Source organism: Macrobrachium rosenbergii, chromosome 55 (genome assembly GCF_040412425.1).
Source record: "Macrobrachium rosenbergii isolate ZJJX-2024 chromosome 55, ASM4041242v1, whole genome shotgun sequence".
Taxonomy (NCBI): Eukaryota; Metazoa; Arthropoda; class Malacostraca; order Decapoda; family Palaemonidae; genus Macrobrachium; species Macrobrachium rosenbergii.
This window is the reverse complement of record NC_089795.1, coordinates 85,888,511-85,903,038: the sequence shown is the minus strand read 5'-3', so window position 1 is coordinate 85,903,038 and position 14,528 is coordinate 85,888,511. Positions and strand designations below refer to the sequence as shown.

At 36.2% G+C, this 14,528-nt stretch overlaps 1 protein-coding gene across 2 annotated transcripts in view; it reads right to left on the bottom strand.

Moving 5' to 3' along the window:
- Positions 1 to 5,912: 5,912 nt before the first annotated feature.
- nAChRalpha4 (nicotinic acetylcholine receptor alpha4) overlaps positions 5,913 to 14,528 on the bottom strand; it is a 734,137-nt gene continuing 725,521 nt past the window's right edge. Inside the window, exons 9-11 of one of the 2 annotated variants that reach the window (XM_067099219.1) lie at positions 10,624 to 10,788; positions 9,817 to 10,027; positions 5,913 to 7,414 (exon numbers count right to left, since the gene is read on the bottom strand). In XM_067099219.1, coding sequence (XP_066955320.1) covers positions 7,232 to 7,414; positions 9,817 to 10,027; positions 10,624 to 10,788 — 559 coding nt within the window. In that variant the 3' untranslated portion in view covers positions 5,913 to 7,231. The remainder of the gene's footprint in view (positions 7,415 to 9,816; positions 10,028 to 10,623; positions 10,789 to 14,528) is intronic. The other variant, XM_067099220.1, reaches the window with a different exon arrangement.

Sequence of the window (14,528 nt, the reverse complement as noted above, 5' to 3'; positions counted from 1 at the left end):
CTTAAATATGCTAAAAGTAATGTCATTATTTAGTTTAAAACTTTTTTATTTTTTTATATTTACATTGTCAGGGATTTATATATATTTATATATATATTTATATATATAATCATATAAAAACTCTTTCCGTTATTCTATTCTTCTTGCTTGAGAGAAATGTTTACATTTCATAATGCCAGTGACTGGATGAAGTGTTTGTAGTGGAAATTCAAAAAAACAGAAACTATAACACTAAATCTTTAGTCTATGTTGTGTGTGTGTGTGTGTGTGTGTGTGTGTGTGTTTAAGTTTGGGGGGTTGGTGAAGGGGAGGGGAGGTTGTTAGAATTTCAAAGATCAAAGAACTTCCAGTTCTGCATCTTCTTGCTGGGTGCGTCAACAAATCAGGACATTATTTTCCTCTGCGGAAATTCAGAGTCAACTGAAGTTTGCCGAGGCTCTTCCTGAAACCCAAGATTAGAACTGGTGCTCTGAATTCACTCTGAAGTCCCTCATCACCACCTTCTCGACACCCGCAGCGAGAAGACGCACCGCCGGAAACTTCTAAGGGTTGTGATTTAACGATTACAGCTGACTTGGTGGTGGTATTCACAATCATTGTGTTTTAAGAAGCAGAAGACCCCCCGTCGAGGGGACCTGACGTAGAAGCAACTCACATTATTTGTGTTTCATTTTTGATGCATAACATTTGTAGCGAATCCTATTTTAATCTCATGGTCAGGGAAAATAAAGATTGATTGGTATTTACAGCATATCTAACAAACAACGTAACTAATCGTCTTCTCCGTGAGCAAAAAACTTCTTCTTGATGAAGCAGTCTGGCCGAGTAGAGGCTGATCTGGTTTCGATGGCCGCTAGTCTAGAGTGAATTTTTTCATTTGTCATTTTTTTGTCTACAATTCCAACCACAGGACACTGCACACAGAAAAGAGGAAATTTCTTGATTTTTTTTCGAAAAGAACAAAACCTCAGGTTGAGGATGACAAAAAAAAAAAAAAAAAAAAAAAACTGAAAATATTAATTCGAAGCGGAGTCGCTTTGAATAAATATACATACACCAATAAACTACAATATACATTGTTTTCCGTTCTTGTAAACACAATGACACAATATCATAAAATAAGCCAATTGTACAAGTAACTATGCCTAATAAAGTAGGTATCTGCCTTCTAATTATTACAGTTTCTACAAAGCATTAGAGCACCAAGAATGTCAGTAAACCTTTCGAGAACAAAATAAAAAACTTACCTTTCCCATTCATTAATTCTGATGAGTTATCAGTTTATGTGGTGTCAGTGTGGTGTTGGTACCTTTTACGGAGTCCTTAAAAACACCTAATTGAAATATGTGATAATTTTTCTATTTCAAAGAGTCAAATCTTATAAGGACGAGAAAATTTTATAATTAATACAAATATTCCTTCATTAATTCTTTAGGTATTTGTAGCAACAATTTCACTACCTTAGTGGCTCTTTAATTAAACCTACCACATTCCTTTATTGGATATACAGCGTTACAGTAACACAATGTACCCCAGTTAATGTATTATAACTTTACCGGGAGCTACATCATCCGACTCGACTAAAATAAAATCATCTCTAACTCAATGTATGTATGATACAGAGGCTACTAAATACAGCTCCAATCCAGAATGTTGTTTTGATGCACTCTATGAAAAGCAAAATGTTGTTCTAACTCACAGTATGAAAACCAAAATGTTGTTCTAACTCACCGTATGAAAACCAAAATGTTGTTCTAACTCACCGTATGAAAACCAAAATGTTGTTCTAACTCACCGTATGAAAACCAAAATGTTGTTCTAACTCACAGTATGAAAACCAAAATGTTGTTCTAACTCACCGTATGAAAACCAAAATGTTGTTCTAACTCACTGCATGAAAACCAAATTGTTGCTCTAACTCACTGTGTAAAAACCAAAATGTTGTTCTAACTCATTGTGTAAAAACCAAAATGTTGTTCTAACTCACTGCATGAAAACCAAAATGTTGTTCTAACTCAATGTGTGAAAATCAGAATTTTGTTCTAACTTACTGCACGAAAACCAAAATGTTGTTCTAACTCATTGTGTGAATACCAAAATGTTGTTCTAGCTCACTGTATGAAAACCAATATGTTGTTCTAACTCACTGTATGAAAACCAAAATGTTGTTCTAACTCACTGCATGAAAACCAAAATATTCTAACTCATTGAATGAAAACCAAAACGTTGTTCTAACTAATTGTATGAAAACAAAACGTTGTTCTAACTCAGTGTGAAAACCAAAATGTTGTTCAACTCACTGTATGAAAACCAAAATGCTGTTCTAACTCACTGTATGAAAACCAAAATGTTGTTCTAACTCACTGTATGAAAACCAAAAAGTTGTTCTATCTCACTGCATGAAAACCAAAATATTGTTCCAAAATGTTGTTCTAACACACTATGAAAAACAAAACGTTGTTCTTACTCACTGCATGAAAACCAAAATGTTGTCCTTACTCGCTGTATGAAAACCAGAATGTTGTTCTAACTCACTGCATGAAAACCAAAATGTTGTTCTAACTCACTGTATGAAATCCAAAGTGTTGTTCTAACACACCATACAAAAACCAGAATGTTGTTCTAACTCACTGTATGAAAAAGGAACCGGTTGCTAAAAGCTTACAGAACTTCTTATAGAATAACATTGGAACATTTTACACAATACAATTCACTTCAAATCTTCAGACCAGAATGCTACATCAAGACTCCACTTTCAGTTTACAACTTGTAGGTCATATTAGGAGGAAAAGAAACCATTTTTTTCCTCTCTCTGATCAGATTAGGGTCCTTCATCAACATCATCATCATCATCATCATCATCACACCATCATCGCTTGGAGATCCAAAATACTCTAAGTAAGTTTACAAGTTATTTTGTATCAAAAAAAAAAACCTTAGCGGGATGTGAACTTATCTTGGTGTTCGTGAGAATGAAAACGAATTGTTACAGTGACATAAAATGATATAATATGGGAAAAATGATACAATATCATAGAAAATGGGGAAAAAGACATAAAATTATAGAAAATGGGAAAAATGACATGAAATGATAGAAAATGGCAAAATGACACGAAATAGAAAATGGGAAAAATGACATGAAATGACAGAAAATGGGGAAAAGACGATATAAAATGGAAAAAATGGCATGAAATGATAGAAAATGGGGAAAAGGCATAACATGATAGAAAATGGGAAAAATGGAATGACATGTCAGTAAATGGGAAAATGACATGAACTAACAGAAAATGGGGAAAATGCCATGAAATGAAATTGGAGGAAAATGACATGAAATGATAGAAAATGGGGAAAAATGATATGATAGAAAATGGGGAAGAATGACACGAAATGATAGAAAATGGGGAAAAATTACCATAGAACATGGGAAAAAATTGCGACCTACCAAATACCTGAAAAGGCTGCAAAGGAAAGCTTGAACGAACACTGGTTATGATATGTATAATCGACTTGTAAATAATCTGTACAAGAGATCATGCATGAGGATGAGGTGGGAAGGAAAAAACAAGCTTCCTAAAAGGAATTCAAAGCGACAAACCCCAGCGGACACAAACTGAAAATGGTACATTGGTTACATTCAGGACTACTGGTCAACAAGAGACAGGAAAACTGAGAATGGCACAGAGGGAAGTCGGGACGATACATCAAGAACCTCCGTGGAATCAGCCATTCTTCAAATGCTCGTCTTTTTCTTTTTAGTGGAAGGAGATCTTTCTTAAGCATATTCAGAAACAAACAGTGACTCGGTCGGGTCTTGGGGTTGACGCAGAACAGAGAAAAACTGCTGTGTAGTGGCGTGAGCTTCGTAAAACAAACGAACGACTGAAACTGGTGGGTTTTGAGTGACGACTGATCGTTGCTTCCATCTTCTTCCCATACAAATGAAACCTACAGTTAACGCGCTTTTGCGAGATAAATTATTATGCTATAGCACTCTTGTTGTGTGTTTTTCCCCTTTATAAAAAGTCTGACAATCTGTCAAACTGCGAACAACTCAGCCATCTTGGACAATCGTGGATCTGGTTATCATGAAGGATATTATGACGTATGTATTGCGAAATCATACTGTGATTTTACAGAGGAGATAACAAGAGTTGCACAGTAACTAAGAAGACTTAAAATTAAAACCATCGGAATAAAAATGGTACAATGGTCAGAACCTTTGTCCTGCACCCAGAAATCGCAAAAATAAACGGCTGTGTCTGAGCCACTGCATATTACAATGGTCAACATTCACGAATCCAGTACAACACAGTTAAATAAAAAAACGTTCATAAAAAATAAGGGACGAAAAGGTGCATCGAGAATGGTGTAAACCACAAAACTTTAAAAGAAAATCATACCTTCAAAAAATGACGAAAACCATCCCTACAAGTCAGCCACAGATCCTGTGCAACTCGTGTTCCTCTTTGCTTCCTAATGTGGACAAAAGTCGGGGGGACATTGGCAAAAAAATTCAACATCGTCGTCTTACTTTAGCCTTTAAATTCACGTTAAAAAATCTACCTTATCTTGGTGTACCCGCTTCTCTGATGTCACGACCAAAATGTTTGGTGTGAAGACTATGTAATAAACATCTTAAAATCCAATGTGGAGGAGACCTTCGTGTTGTATTTTCTATTGCACTGACAGTTTACATAAGTGTTGTATGTATAACTGCAATTATGTTTAAATTCAATAAGGCTAACTCCTACTACAAATTCACACATTTTTTTTTTTGTGAAGCCTGTGATTAATGTAACATCACCTTCTTATTACTGGGGGGGAGATTAGACATTCAGAGCCTTCCATATTACCTACATTGAGCTTATCTTGTATCATCTTGCAAAAAGAGGATATTGCTATCCGTTACAAAAAAAAGCCAGGGGAAGAAGAAGACATTTTAAGACGAAACTCTAAGAACTCAGTTCCGGAAAATCCTCTTCTGACTTGTATGGAAAGTTTTTCCTTTCTTCTTCTTCTTCTTCTTCTTCCTCCCCGGGAAGAAAACAAGATTCTGCAGCAGGAAACGAGGAATCCCCAAATCAAAACAAATCACTGCAGGCTAGCCATGTCAATCTCCCATCTGCAGCAATGGAAAGAAACACTGAGCATCAACAATATCGTCTATAGAAGACAAGGGCAAGAATTATTATTGATGTGGTACTAATAATGGAAGAGAAATGGAACCCCGAATACTCTTCTTCTTCTTCTTCTCCTTCTTCTTCCTCTTACAAATTCTAAGGCCGACCAGAGGAGCTGATCAAGGTCCGAAGCGAATAATAGCCTCTGGAGCAGTCTTCAATTGTCACCGGGAAGTGTGAATGAGTGAGTGAATGATTCTCAGCTTTGTTAAAATATTCAACAATCCCAACCTAAAAGATTTTTTTTTATATTTTTAACATCGTAATCTATATAATAACACTGCCGTTGACTTCCAACTATGATAACCAACAACAAATTTATATTTATATCATTATTATTTTACAGCACTTAAAATCTGTCATAGAATACTGAAACATTTGTTAGCACACTTGGGCAACATAAGCAGTATCATCTCCCAATTATAAGACATCGAAAGTACTAATCTGCACAGGTAAACACGTCTCGCCTTGGGCGACGCCGCCACGCGGCATTCGCCTCCTCACCACCAGAGAAACAATTCAGTTTCGTCTACAAAGTCTTTTTTTTTAATCATTATCATAATAATCATTATCAATAGTATCATTATAATTAGTATTATTACTTTAATGGCCTCACCCTAAAGAGGCTCAACTACAGATTGCTATTTAGTGGTCACCACAAAACGCATCCAAGCAAACTATAGGAATAATGATTTGTCCTTTCCTTGAAACAACTGGGAGCGAAATTCTTTGTTTTTTTTTTATATATATTTTCTTTCTTGGCAACTCAGAATTCACCAACAAAATGAACCGTGTGTTTTAAATGCATATTGAACAGCAGAAAACAGTATTTCTCCCTCACAACTGGAGCTCCCTCGTAAAAACACTTCACACTCCATTGTCCAAACTGTTGGCGGAAACTCAAATGAATTCTCTTTTACTCGTAATCTAAATCACAACTTTTTTATTCTTTTTTTTTGGGCAAAAATCACATCAACCAGTCAGTTTTCGTTATTGTCACTTACGTCAGTTAATAGACGAGATTAATTTCTTTCACTACGATCTACGATACAAAGTACCTTAATCTTAAAAGAGTATATTCTATGTCACTTCTCCTTCTTCTTCTTCTTCTTCTATCCTTTTTGGGTCCACAGAAAGATTATGCTGGGGTTACGCTCAGATGCTTCCCGGCCACTGCAGAGGGGAACAGAAATCCTTCAAACCAAAAAATCATCGTGCATCCTCAGCTGGAGGACACCAAAGACAAAAGAATACTTTTTTTTTTTTTGGATCATATACAGATGATCAAGGACATGTTTCCCTCCTTCTAGCAGAGAGTTTCCAAAAAACAAATGACCATTGGTAACTGAATTGACGACGAATGCTCTCAGTCTGGTACTTCCTCTACATCTTGGGTTATGCTCATTGATGCATGGACATTCATTTAACTATAAAAGTGTTTATGCAGAAAAAATGAGTGTAGACGAAGTACCAGAGTGACATCTGATTGCCTATCGAACACATGAAGACGAATAATAGCTACAACTAAGTCATTCAAATCAATTCTTTTTTTTTTTTTTCCTTTCTACCCAGCAAAGACTTTGGAAAAGATCCTCACTTTGATAAAAGCTGGACATTCATTGATGCATTTCCGTGACTTTGTTCCCACAACGTTTCGCGACACTTGGAAACCATTACAAAAAGAGAATCATCATCATCATCATTTCGTTTCGTGAAACCCGAAGCATTTCAGACGTCTCTGGGAGGTTTCGCTGGGTCTTCAAAACGACACGCAAGTAGCAACAAACAATTCTAAAAGTCCGCTTCTGTCTATCTAAAATACATACAAATGGTCTTGTTGCAGAATCCCTTAAAAACTACAATTAGGAATATCCAACATTGTTTGACAGGAACCTGAACCCCTCCGGGTCCTGGCGTGAAGAGAACGCGCTCCATCTCTCATCGTATGACTGAATAAACGCGCCCCTTGTTGACAGCTCGGAGAGCATCTTCCTCCTGAGGTGGAACTCTTCTTCTTCTTCTTCTTCTTCTTCTTCCCTCCTCAGGGCGAGCTAGTGCTTTGTGTGGTGTTGTCGGTAGACCTCTGACAGGACCTTATCGAGGGGTATGCGGTCGTCATACAGGGATGGAGCCTGCAGGATGATGCCGGCAGTTCCCACGAGGACAGCCAGTGTGAAAATCCACAGGAAGAGGCGATCCAGCACCATAGCCACGTATTTCCAGTCTTCCTTCACCTGAAAAGTTATGGGAAAGTGTTATCAAGGCATCTCAGGAGTGGGATTAACATGCACCACTGTAGCATTCATCAGAATGAACTTCTATACTACTACAACTACTTCTGCCATTGCTGTTTATCAAGATTTATTTCTTTTACTTCATTTCGAATATCACAATCATGCTGTGATGAATTTCACCAGATACCCACAAGAATAAAACCAAACAAACTGTTGAATATTATTACATATCTGCGAATGTCCTTCAACTGCAAAGACACACTGCTAACATACAACATAAGAGAAATTTCACTTCAGTCTTGGCTTCTTTTCATCCACTGAATATAGATCTTAGTGTTATCAAGCTTGGAGGCTTATTTTTAATTTCTATCTGCTTCTAGGCTGTGGTATTATCTCTCTTGACCTTTGTTTTCAAGAGGTGGGTCTACCACTTTCTTCATGGTTAGTCCACATTATTTTCCCCTCATTCCTTTCTTTTCTTTGCAGCTTCTAAAGGATTTTTGTATTATCCTGTAGTCTTAAATCATAAGGCTTTTGGAGTTCTCTTTTGGTTAGATCAAAATCTGAATATATGTATGGTCTTAGAAGCCATGAACTTCCAGCTACTTAACCAACCTTAAACGGTCTCGAGATAGGCTTGTTTGTTGCTAAAAGGCGGCCCTTTCGAGTCACAGGAGCGAGAAAAGCTTGGTTATTGCTAAAAGGCTGCTCTTTCGAATCACAGGAGCGAGAAAGGCTTGTTTATTGCTAAAAGGCCCCCCTTAAAGAGTCACAGGAGCACATTTCCTATTGCTACACAACTGCCCTAATGTACTCTTGGGAGTAGTGAGCCTTTGGTTATTCTGCTGCCCTTTCAGGGTATCAAGCAAAGGAAGTTTATTCCTATTCAGCCTTCTTTATATAGTCTCAAGAGCAGTGAGCCTATTACTACCTGTTCCCCCAAATACAAGGCTTTTAAGAGTAGCTTGTTTATTACTCTTTAGCTGCTGCCCTGTTTATTACAATAGCAGCTGGTTTCAGATGTAGCCTAACTACTGTTGCCAGGCTACCATACAATGTTCTCCACACCAAACTGTGAGTCTTATGTACAAGACTAGCCTTACATAAGTCTCTCGAGCTACAAGCTGCTCTGCCAACCTTGCACAGGCTCTGGAACAACTTGTTTATTGCTAATTAGCTAACCTTTTTGTACCTGGCTGTCCTTACACAACTCATAAGCAGCAAGCCCCTTACTATCAACTTGTCTTTATATGGTTTTATAGGCAGTGATCTGGTCACTGCCTGGCTGTCCTTGAACTGTCTCAGAAGTGACTTCCTTGTTGCTGCCCTCTTTCTGTTTTATAGACTCAGGAGCAAAAAGCTTATTGCTATGAGGCTACCCTTACATATTCTAAGGAACAGTACACCTTATGCTACCTGGCTGCCCTTCCAGTGTCATGAGCTGAAAGCATCTTTAATACATAACGTCCTTTACAAGCTCTCAGGAATGGCAAGTCTCTTACTACCCAATCATTTATAACTCAACAGCCTCTTGGTATTGTCCGCTCTTGAATGGTTTCACATGCAGTAAGCAACTTGCAAAATGACTGCCCTTTCACAGCTTTAGGAGCAATGAGCATACTGCTATATGGCTCTTCTCACAGAGTTTCAGGAGCTACGAACATTTCCTTTCTGGATACCCTTACACAGTCTCGGTAGTGAAGAGCCCCTTACTACATTGCTGAGCTTATGCTGTTTCAGATGTGATTACCCACATGCTGTCTAACCACCTTCACATGGTCTTAGAGTCATCTCATCTCTTGCTGCATAGCTGCGTCAGTCAGAGTTGTGTTGAGCCTCCTGCTATTTCACATTTTTTACACAGTTCCGGGAGTGGCTCGTTTACTGATGCCCAACTACTGCCATATTGTGTCATGAGCAATTCACCCATTATTACCTAGCTGCTCCTACACTGTACCTAGAGTTGTGAATTGTTTGTTACCTGAACTAGACGCAACCAGCCTCTTGTTATATGAGATCCCTTTCACAGTCTATAAAGGTGTAATCTTGTTGCTTCTTTGGATGACCCTAAACAGTTCAGGAACAGTGAGACGTTACAACTCAGGTAGTATTACATGTTCCCAGGAGGAGACAGCCCTGTGTTATACAACTAACACTGAACAGTCTAAGGAGCAACAAGCCTTATGATACTGAACTGTCTTTGCATAGTCTCAACAAGCCTTATGCTACTGAACTATCTTTGCATAGTCTCAGAGTGAGAATTCTTATGTTGCTCGACCATCATTACATTCTCAGGGTCTATTATTACCTATCCACTTCTACAAAGAGGTGCTGAATCATAATCAAGCAATGAAAAGACCAAAAAAACCGAAGAAAATTAAGACGGTGCCATCTTGTTGTACCTTGGTCGAGTCCTCTTTGAGCCTGGTGTGTTCCGCGATGAAACTGACGCACCAACAGGTCCGGTGAACTTCGGGAGAACAGTGAGGCAGGTTGTGCTGGAAGGGGCGAAACGTGGGACTCTTGTCCGAGTTCTCGAGGATGTAGGTGTCTTCGTGGATGTTTGTGGCCCCGTGAATCCGACATGTTCCAGAAAACGGCCCGTCTGTCATCCTGTGGGTTTGAGGAAAAGAGAAGGTTAAGCTCCCAAGCAATCTGTCTGGGTTTGGATTGACATCATATAATTAAACAATGCTCCTTGTACTTTTAATAATTAATCAACACTTTATCTATCTATTAATTTTTAAAAATTCATCTTTGTTTGCTGATAACTGATCTCTTCTTCCTGTACTGCCCATATCTTCGGCAATTCCTTTCAAATTGACAATATATTCTTTGGATGCTTGAATTTCGAGTTGGTGGTCCCTGTAGGCCTGTTCCATACGAGTAGGGGGTTCATCTTCTGAATAATAATAATAATAATAATAATAATAATAATAATAATAATAATAATAATAATAATAATAATAATAATAATGAACGAAACCCGCCTTAAGACTAAAACTGGAAACAAAGTATTGGTTCTCGGTTGGAAATTGTTGCCACTCTTTTAAGAGACTTAACTGGCCTTACAAGCCAGCAAGGACACGGAGTCAACATGACTCCTTGGAGAACAAGAAGAAGCAGCAGCAGATGTTTAGGAGGAGGAGAAGAGGAAGGAGAAGGAGAAGGAGAAGAAGAAGAAGAATGATAATCATAAATGTACTCACGGTGAGAAATCGTCTCTCGGGTCCCTTCCCAGCGGTGTGTCGTAAGGGAGATTGGGATCGTTGTGTTTGTAAATGGGTTCGTCGAATTCCTGCCGGTAGAAATTCCCCCTCATCTCGTTGCCATTACACGTGTGAACCATGACCCTGTTGGATTCCATGAAAACGCTGACGGGGAGAGAGAGAGAGAGAGAGAGAGAGAGAGAGAGAGAGAGAGAGAGAGAGAGAGAGAGAGAGAGAGAAACCATATTAATAAATGGACGCTGACACCACGAAAAATTCAGGGTAAAAATTTTTTTTTTTTTGTGACATGAATATCGTACGTATGGTTCAGTCCAGAAGTCTGGAAAGGGAACTTTGAGGAAGGCATTATTGTTATTTTGATGAATGTAAGCTCCCATGTGAAGAGTCAATAAATAAAAGATATGCACAGATATATATATATATATATATATATATATATATATATATATATATATATATATATATATATATATATATATATATATATATATATATATATATATATATATATATATATATATATATATATATATATATACATATGTAGTTTTTCCAATGCAAAAAGGTGAAAAAATAGTGCATTATATAATTCCTAAAACTCTTGGAACCGAACCCTACAAAGATATAAAATAAAAATTCATATTTTATGTTGAAATACATAAGAAAAGGAGAGATAGCAGAAAAATAATATGAATGATAACTACTCTTCAAAAAAACAGTAAAAAAAAGCGTATATAAATTCACTTACAATTAACAAATACAGATTGTAAAAAGTCTTCTCTTTGTAAAAAAAATGTTCATTTACATGGCATAATTTAGCGAGACGAGTCAGTGAGTACCAGTTTAAAGAATTTATTGGGATAATCTTTACTCATTCAAGCAAACTACCAAACGTGCAATAGCCATGCTACAACAAATTACAGGTTTACACTTAAACACAGATACGGCATCAGAAATAGTAATTATAATAATAATTAGGAAAATACTTATAGTAGCATGAGGCTTAAAATGGAGAAACAAATCCACAGTTGAGTACATGTACATATACTGAAAGATAAAAATGTACAGTTTTATCTTTAAATATATGTACAGTACATATACATATCTGTGATCTATTTCTTCAATGAAATAATAATAATAATAATAATAATAATAATAATAATAATAATAATAATAATAATAATAATAATAATAATAATAGGAAAAAGACGTTCTTTAATACAGGTTTTGTTAAACAAAATGGCATTTTCAACAGCATTTATTTTATATAGTAAACGCTCAATTCGTCTTATCAATTGCTTTTCTTGCGCTAGAGTGGTTGCAAGCAATTGAGAAGACGAATTGAGAGTTTACTATATAAAATAAATGCTGTTGAAACTGCCATTTTGTTTAACAAGACCTGTAATAATAATAATAATAATAATAATAATAATAATAATAATAATAATAATAATAATAATAATAATAATAATAATAATCTCACAACAGCACGAGTTACCAAACTGCAAGAACTCCACAGTGGTGTAGATGTAAAAATATATTTAATTTTTATATTTTCATTTATATCTACTTCTAAAATATATGTTTACATCTACACCACTGTGGATTTCTTCAGCAATAATAATAATAATAATAATAATAATAATAATAATAATAATAATAATAATAATAATAATAACTAACAATAACTAATAATAATAATAATAATAATATAAAATAATAATAAAAATAATAAAATTGCATTTGTAATAAAAATAATAAAATATAAAATATAAAAAAACCAGACACTTCCTCTTACGTCTGTTGATTAAAAAAGAAACCTGTACAAGTCATCAATTCAATCGCATTTAAGGTTATGAACATGAGGGACGCCTGAGAACCAATTGAACCCCTTCAAAAGTCAAAGTCTGTCTCCCACTACATTAGCATGTCCGTCGATTTATGGACGACATAAGTGAAATTAGGAGAAAAGAGTTGAAATATTATTTATGTACATAATTCAAATATTTAGAAGGGAAAAGGTGCCATGTTTTCATTCTCATGAAGGCCAAGAGGACGTCCACAGCCAAGTCTAACTTCTTTTGAGAAAAGTGAGAGAAGAATCATGGAATTTTGGAAAGTTATTGAAAAAGTGGAAAGGCAAACTAAATGTGCATGCAGCTTTCCATGAACTTTTGCAGTAAAATGGCAGAGAGCAAAAAGGCATTGCTGGAGAAAAATATTTATGTGCCAGAGATTAACTCTGGTGTCACTTGGGGTAATCAGATCCTGTAAACGCTTCAATATATGTGTGTGTGTGTATATATATGTATATATACTGTATATGTATGCATATATATATATATATATATCTATGTGTATATATATCTATATATATATACATACAAGAATTCTATTACGGGAATAACGTGATATGAAAATATAAGGTCACGAAGAAATTGAAAAAACGGAGTGCAAGATCTTTTGCTTGCACTCTGAGGCAAGCATTTTCAAGCAAAGGCAGAAACATTTTGCACTCTGTTTAATATATATATATATATATATATATATATATATATATATATATATATATATATATATATATATATGTGTGTGTGTGTGTGTGTGTGTGTGTGTGTGTGTGTATGTGTCTCAATGTATTCCAAGGGCGTCCGTTGCTGAAACCCTCTCATTCATGAAAGCATCTTAATGCTATTGAATTTCAATAAATTCTTTATTCTAAAAATAGACAAATAAATGCTAAATCCCAGTCAAGAGAATTAGAATGGCGTTTCTTCCACCTAATTCCTGGAACAAAAGCAAATAAAAGAAGGAGAACTTTCTATATAACTCCAAAGTCTTCTAGCGTCCTGTTACTAAATATTCAATTCAAAATAGAACGATTGTTTTTTCTCTGTCCCGGAAGATTCATTACTTACAATCGCTGGGGGCTGGAAGGAAATGAATCTCGGTTAAAATTACCATACGAGCATATGGGATTACATAGGTCTATAGTTTTCCATGTATAACTATAGACCTGCTGATACGATGACTACTATGCATGTTGCTGGAAGGGTAATCGTAAACATTAATAACAACATGTCAAAGAGAATAATGAATAGTAGTAATGGAAAAAGGTAACTAAAGTTTCCTAAATAATACACTTCACACGTACACAACAACACTTGGGAACACCCTTCCGTTAACACTGTAAGAAACATTACATTCCATCAATATCGTAAGAGACAATGCCTCTAGCTCTACCGTAAGTTCCGTAACAGATGGAGCCATCCCTTACTCAGGTGGCAATTTCAATTCATTGCCTCGTGAATAAATAAAATAACGGAGAGACAGGCAGCGCAAATGATTCTGTTCATTATTTAGATATGGCCTAATATGGAATTAACCTCTGCACTCGTTGAAAAATATATTATTCCATATGAATACCCCTCCCGATTACATAGTTAATGTTTTTGATTCGTAACTGGCAGCGATATTCACAAGGGGCCTTAATCTCCGGAAAAAAACTTTTAAAGGAGAGAGAGAGAGAGAGAGAGAGAGAGAGAGAGAGAGAGAGAGAGAGAGAGAGAGAGAGAGAGAGAGAGAGAACGTCCGGGAAGGTAATATCCACCTGCCAATATAAGCCGTCAAGTGATGCTTCTCAATATCACAAAAGCCTTGACAACAATATGACGACGAGAGTAATCTTCTTCTCCACCTTCTTCTTCTTCATGTTTATCAACCAGACAGGTACCAACCATCTCCTCTCCCATAGACTCTCTAAACTCTAAAGGGGGCCTCCTTTCACTCATTACTTGCGTCACTCGCTCTCTTTCAATGGAGTGTCTGCAACAACTCCCCTTCTAATCTTCGCAAATGATTCTGCTCTTGGTCGATAGATTGTA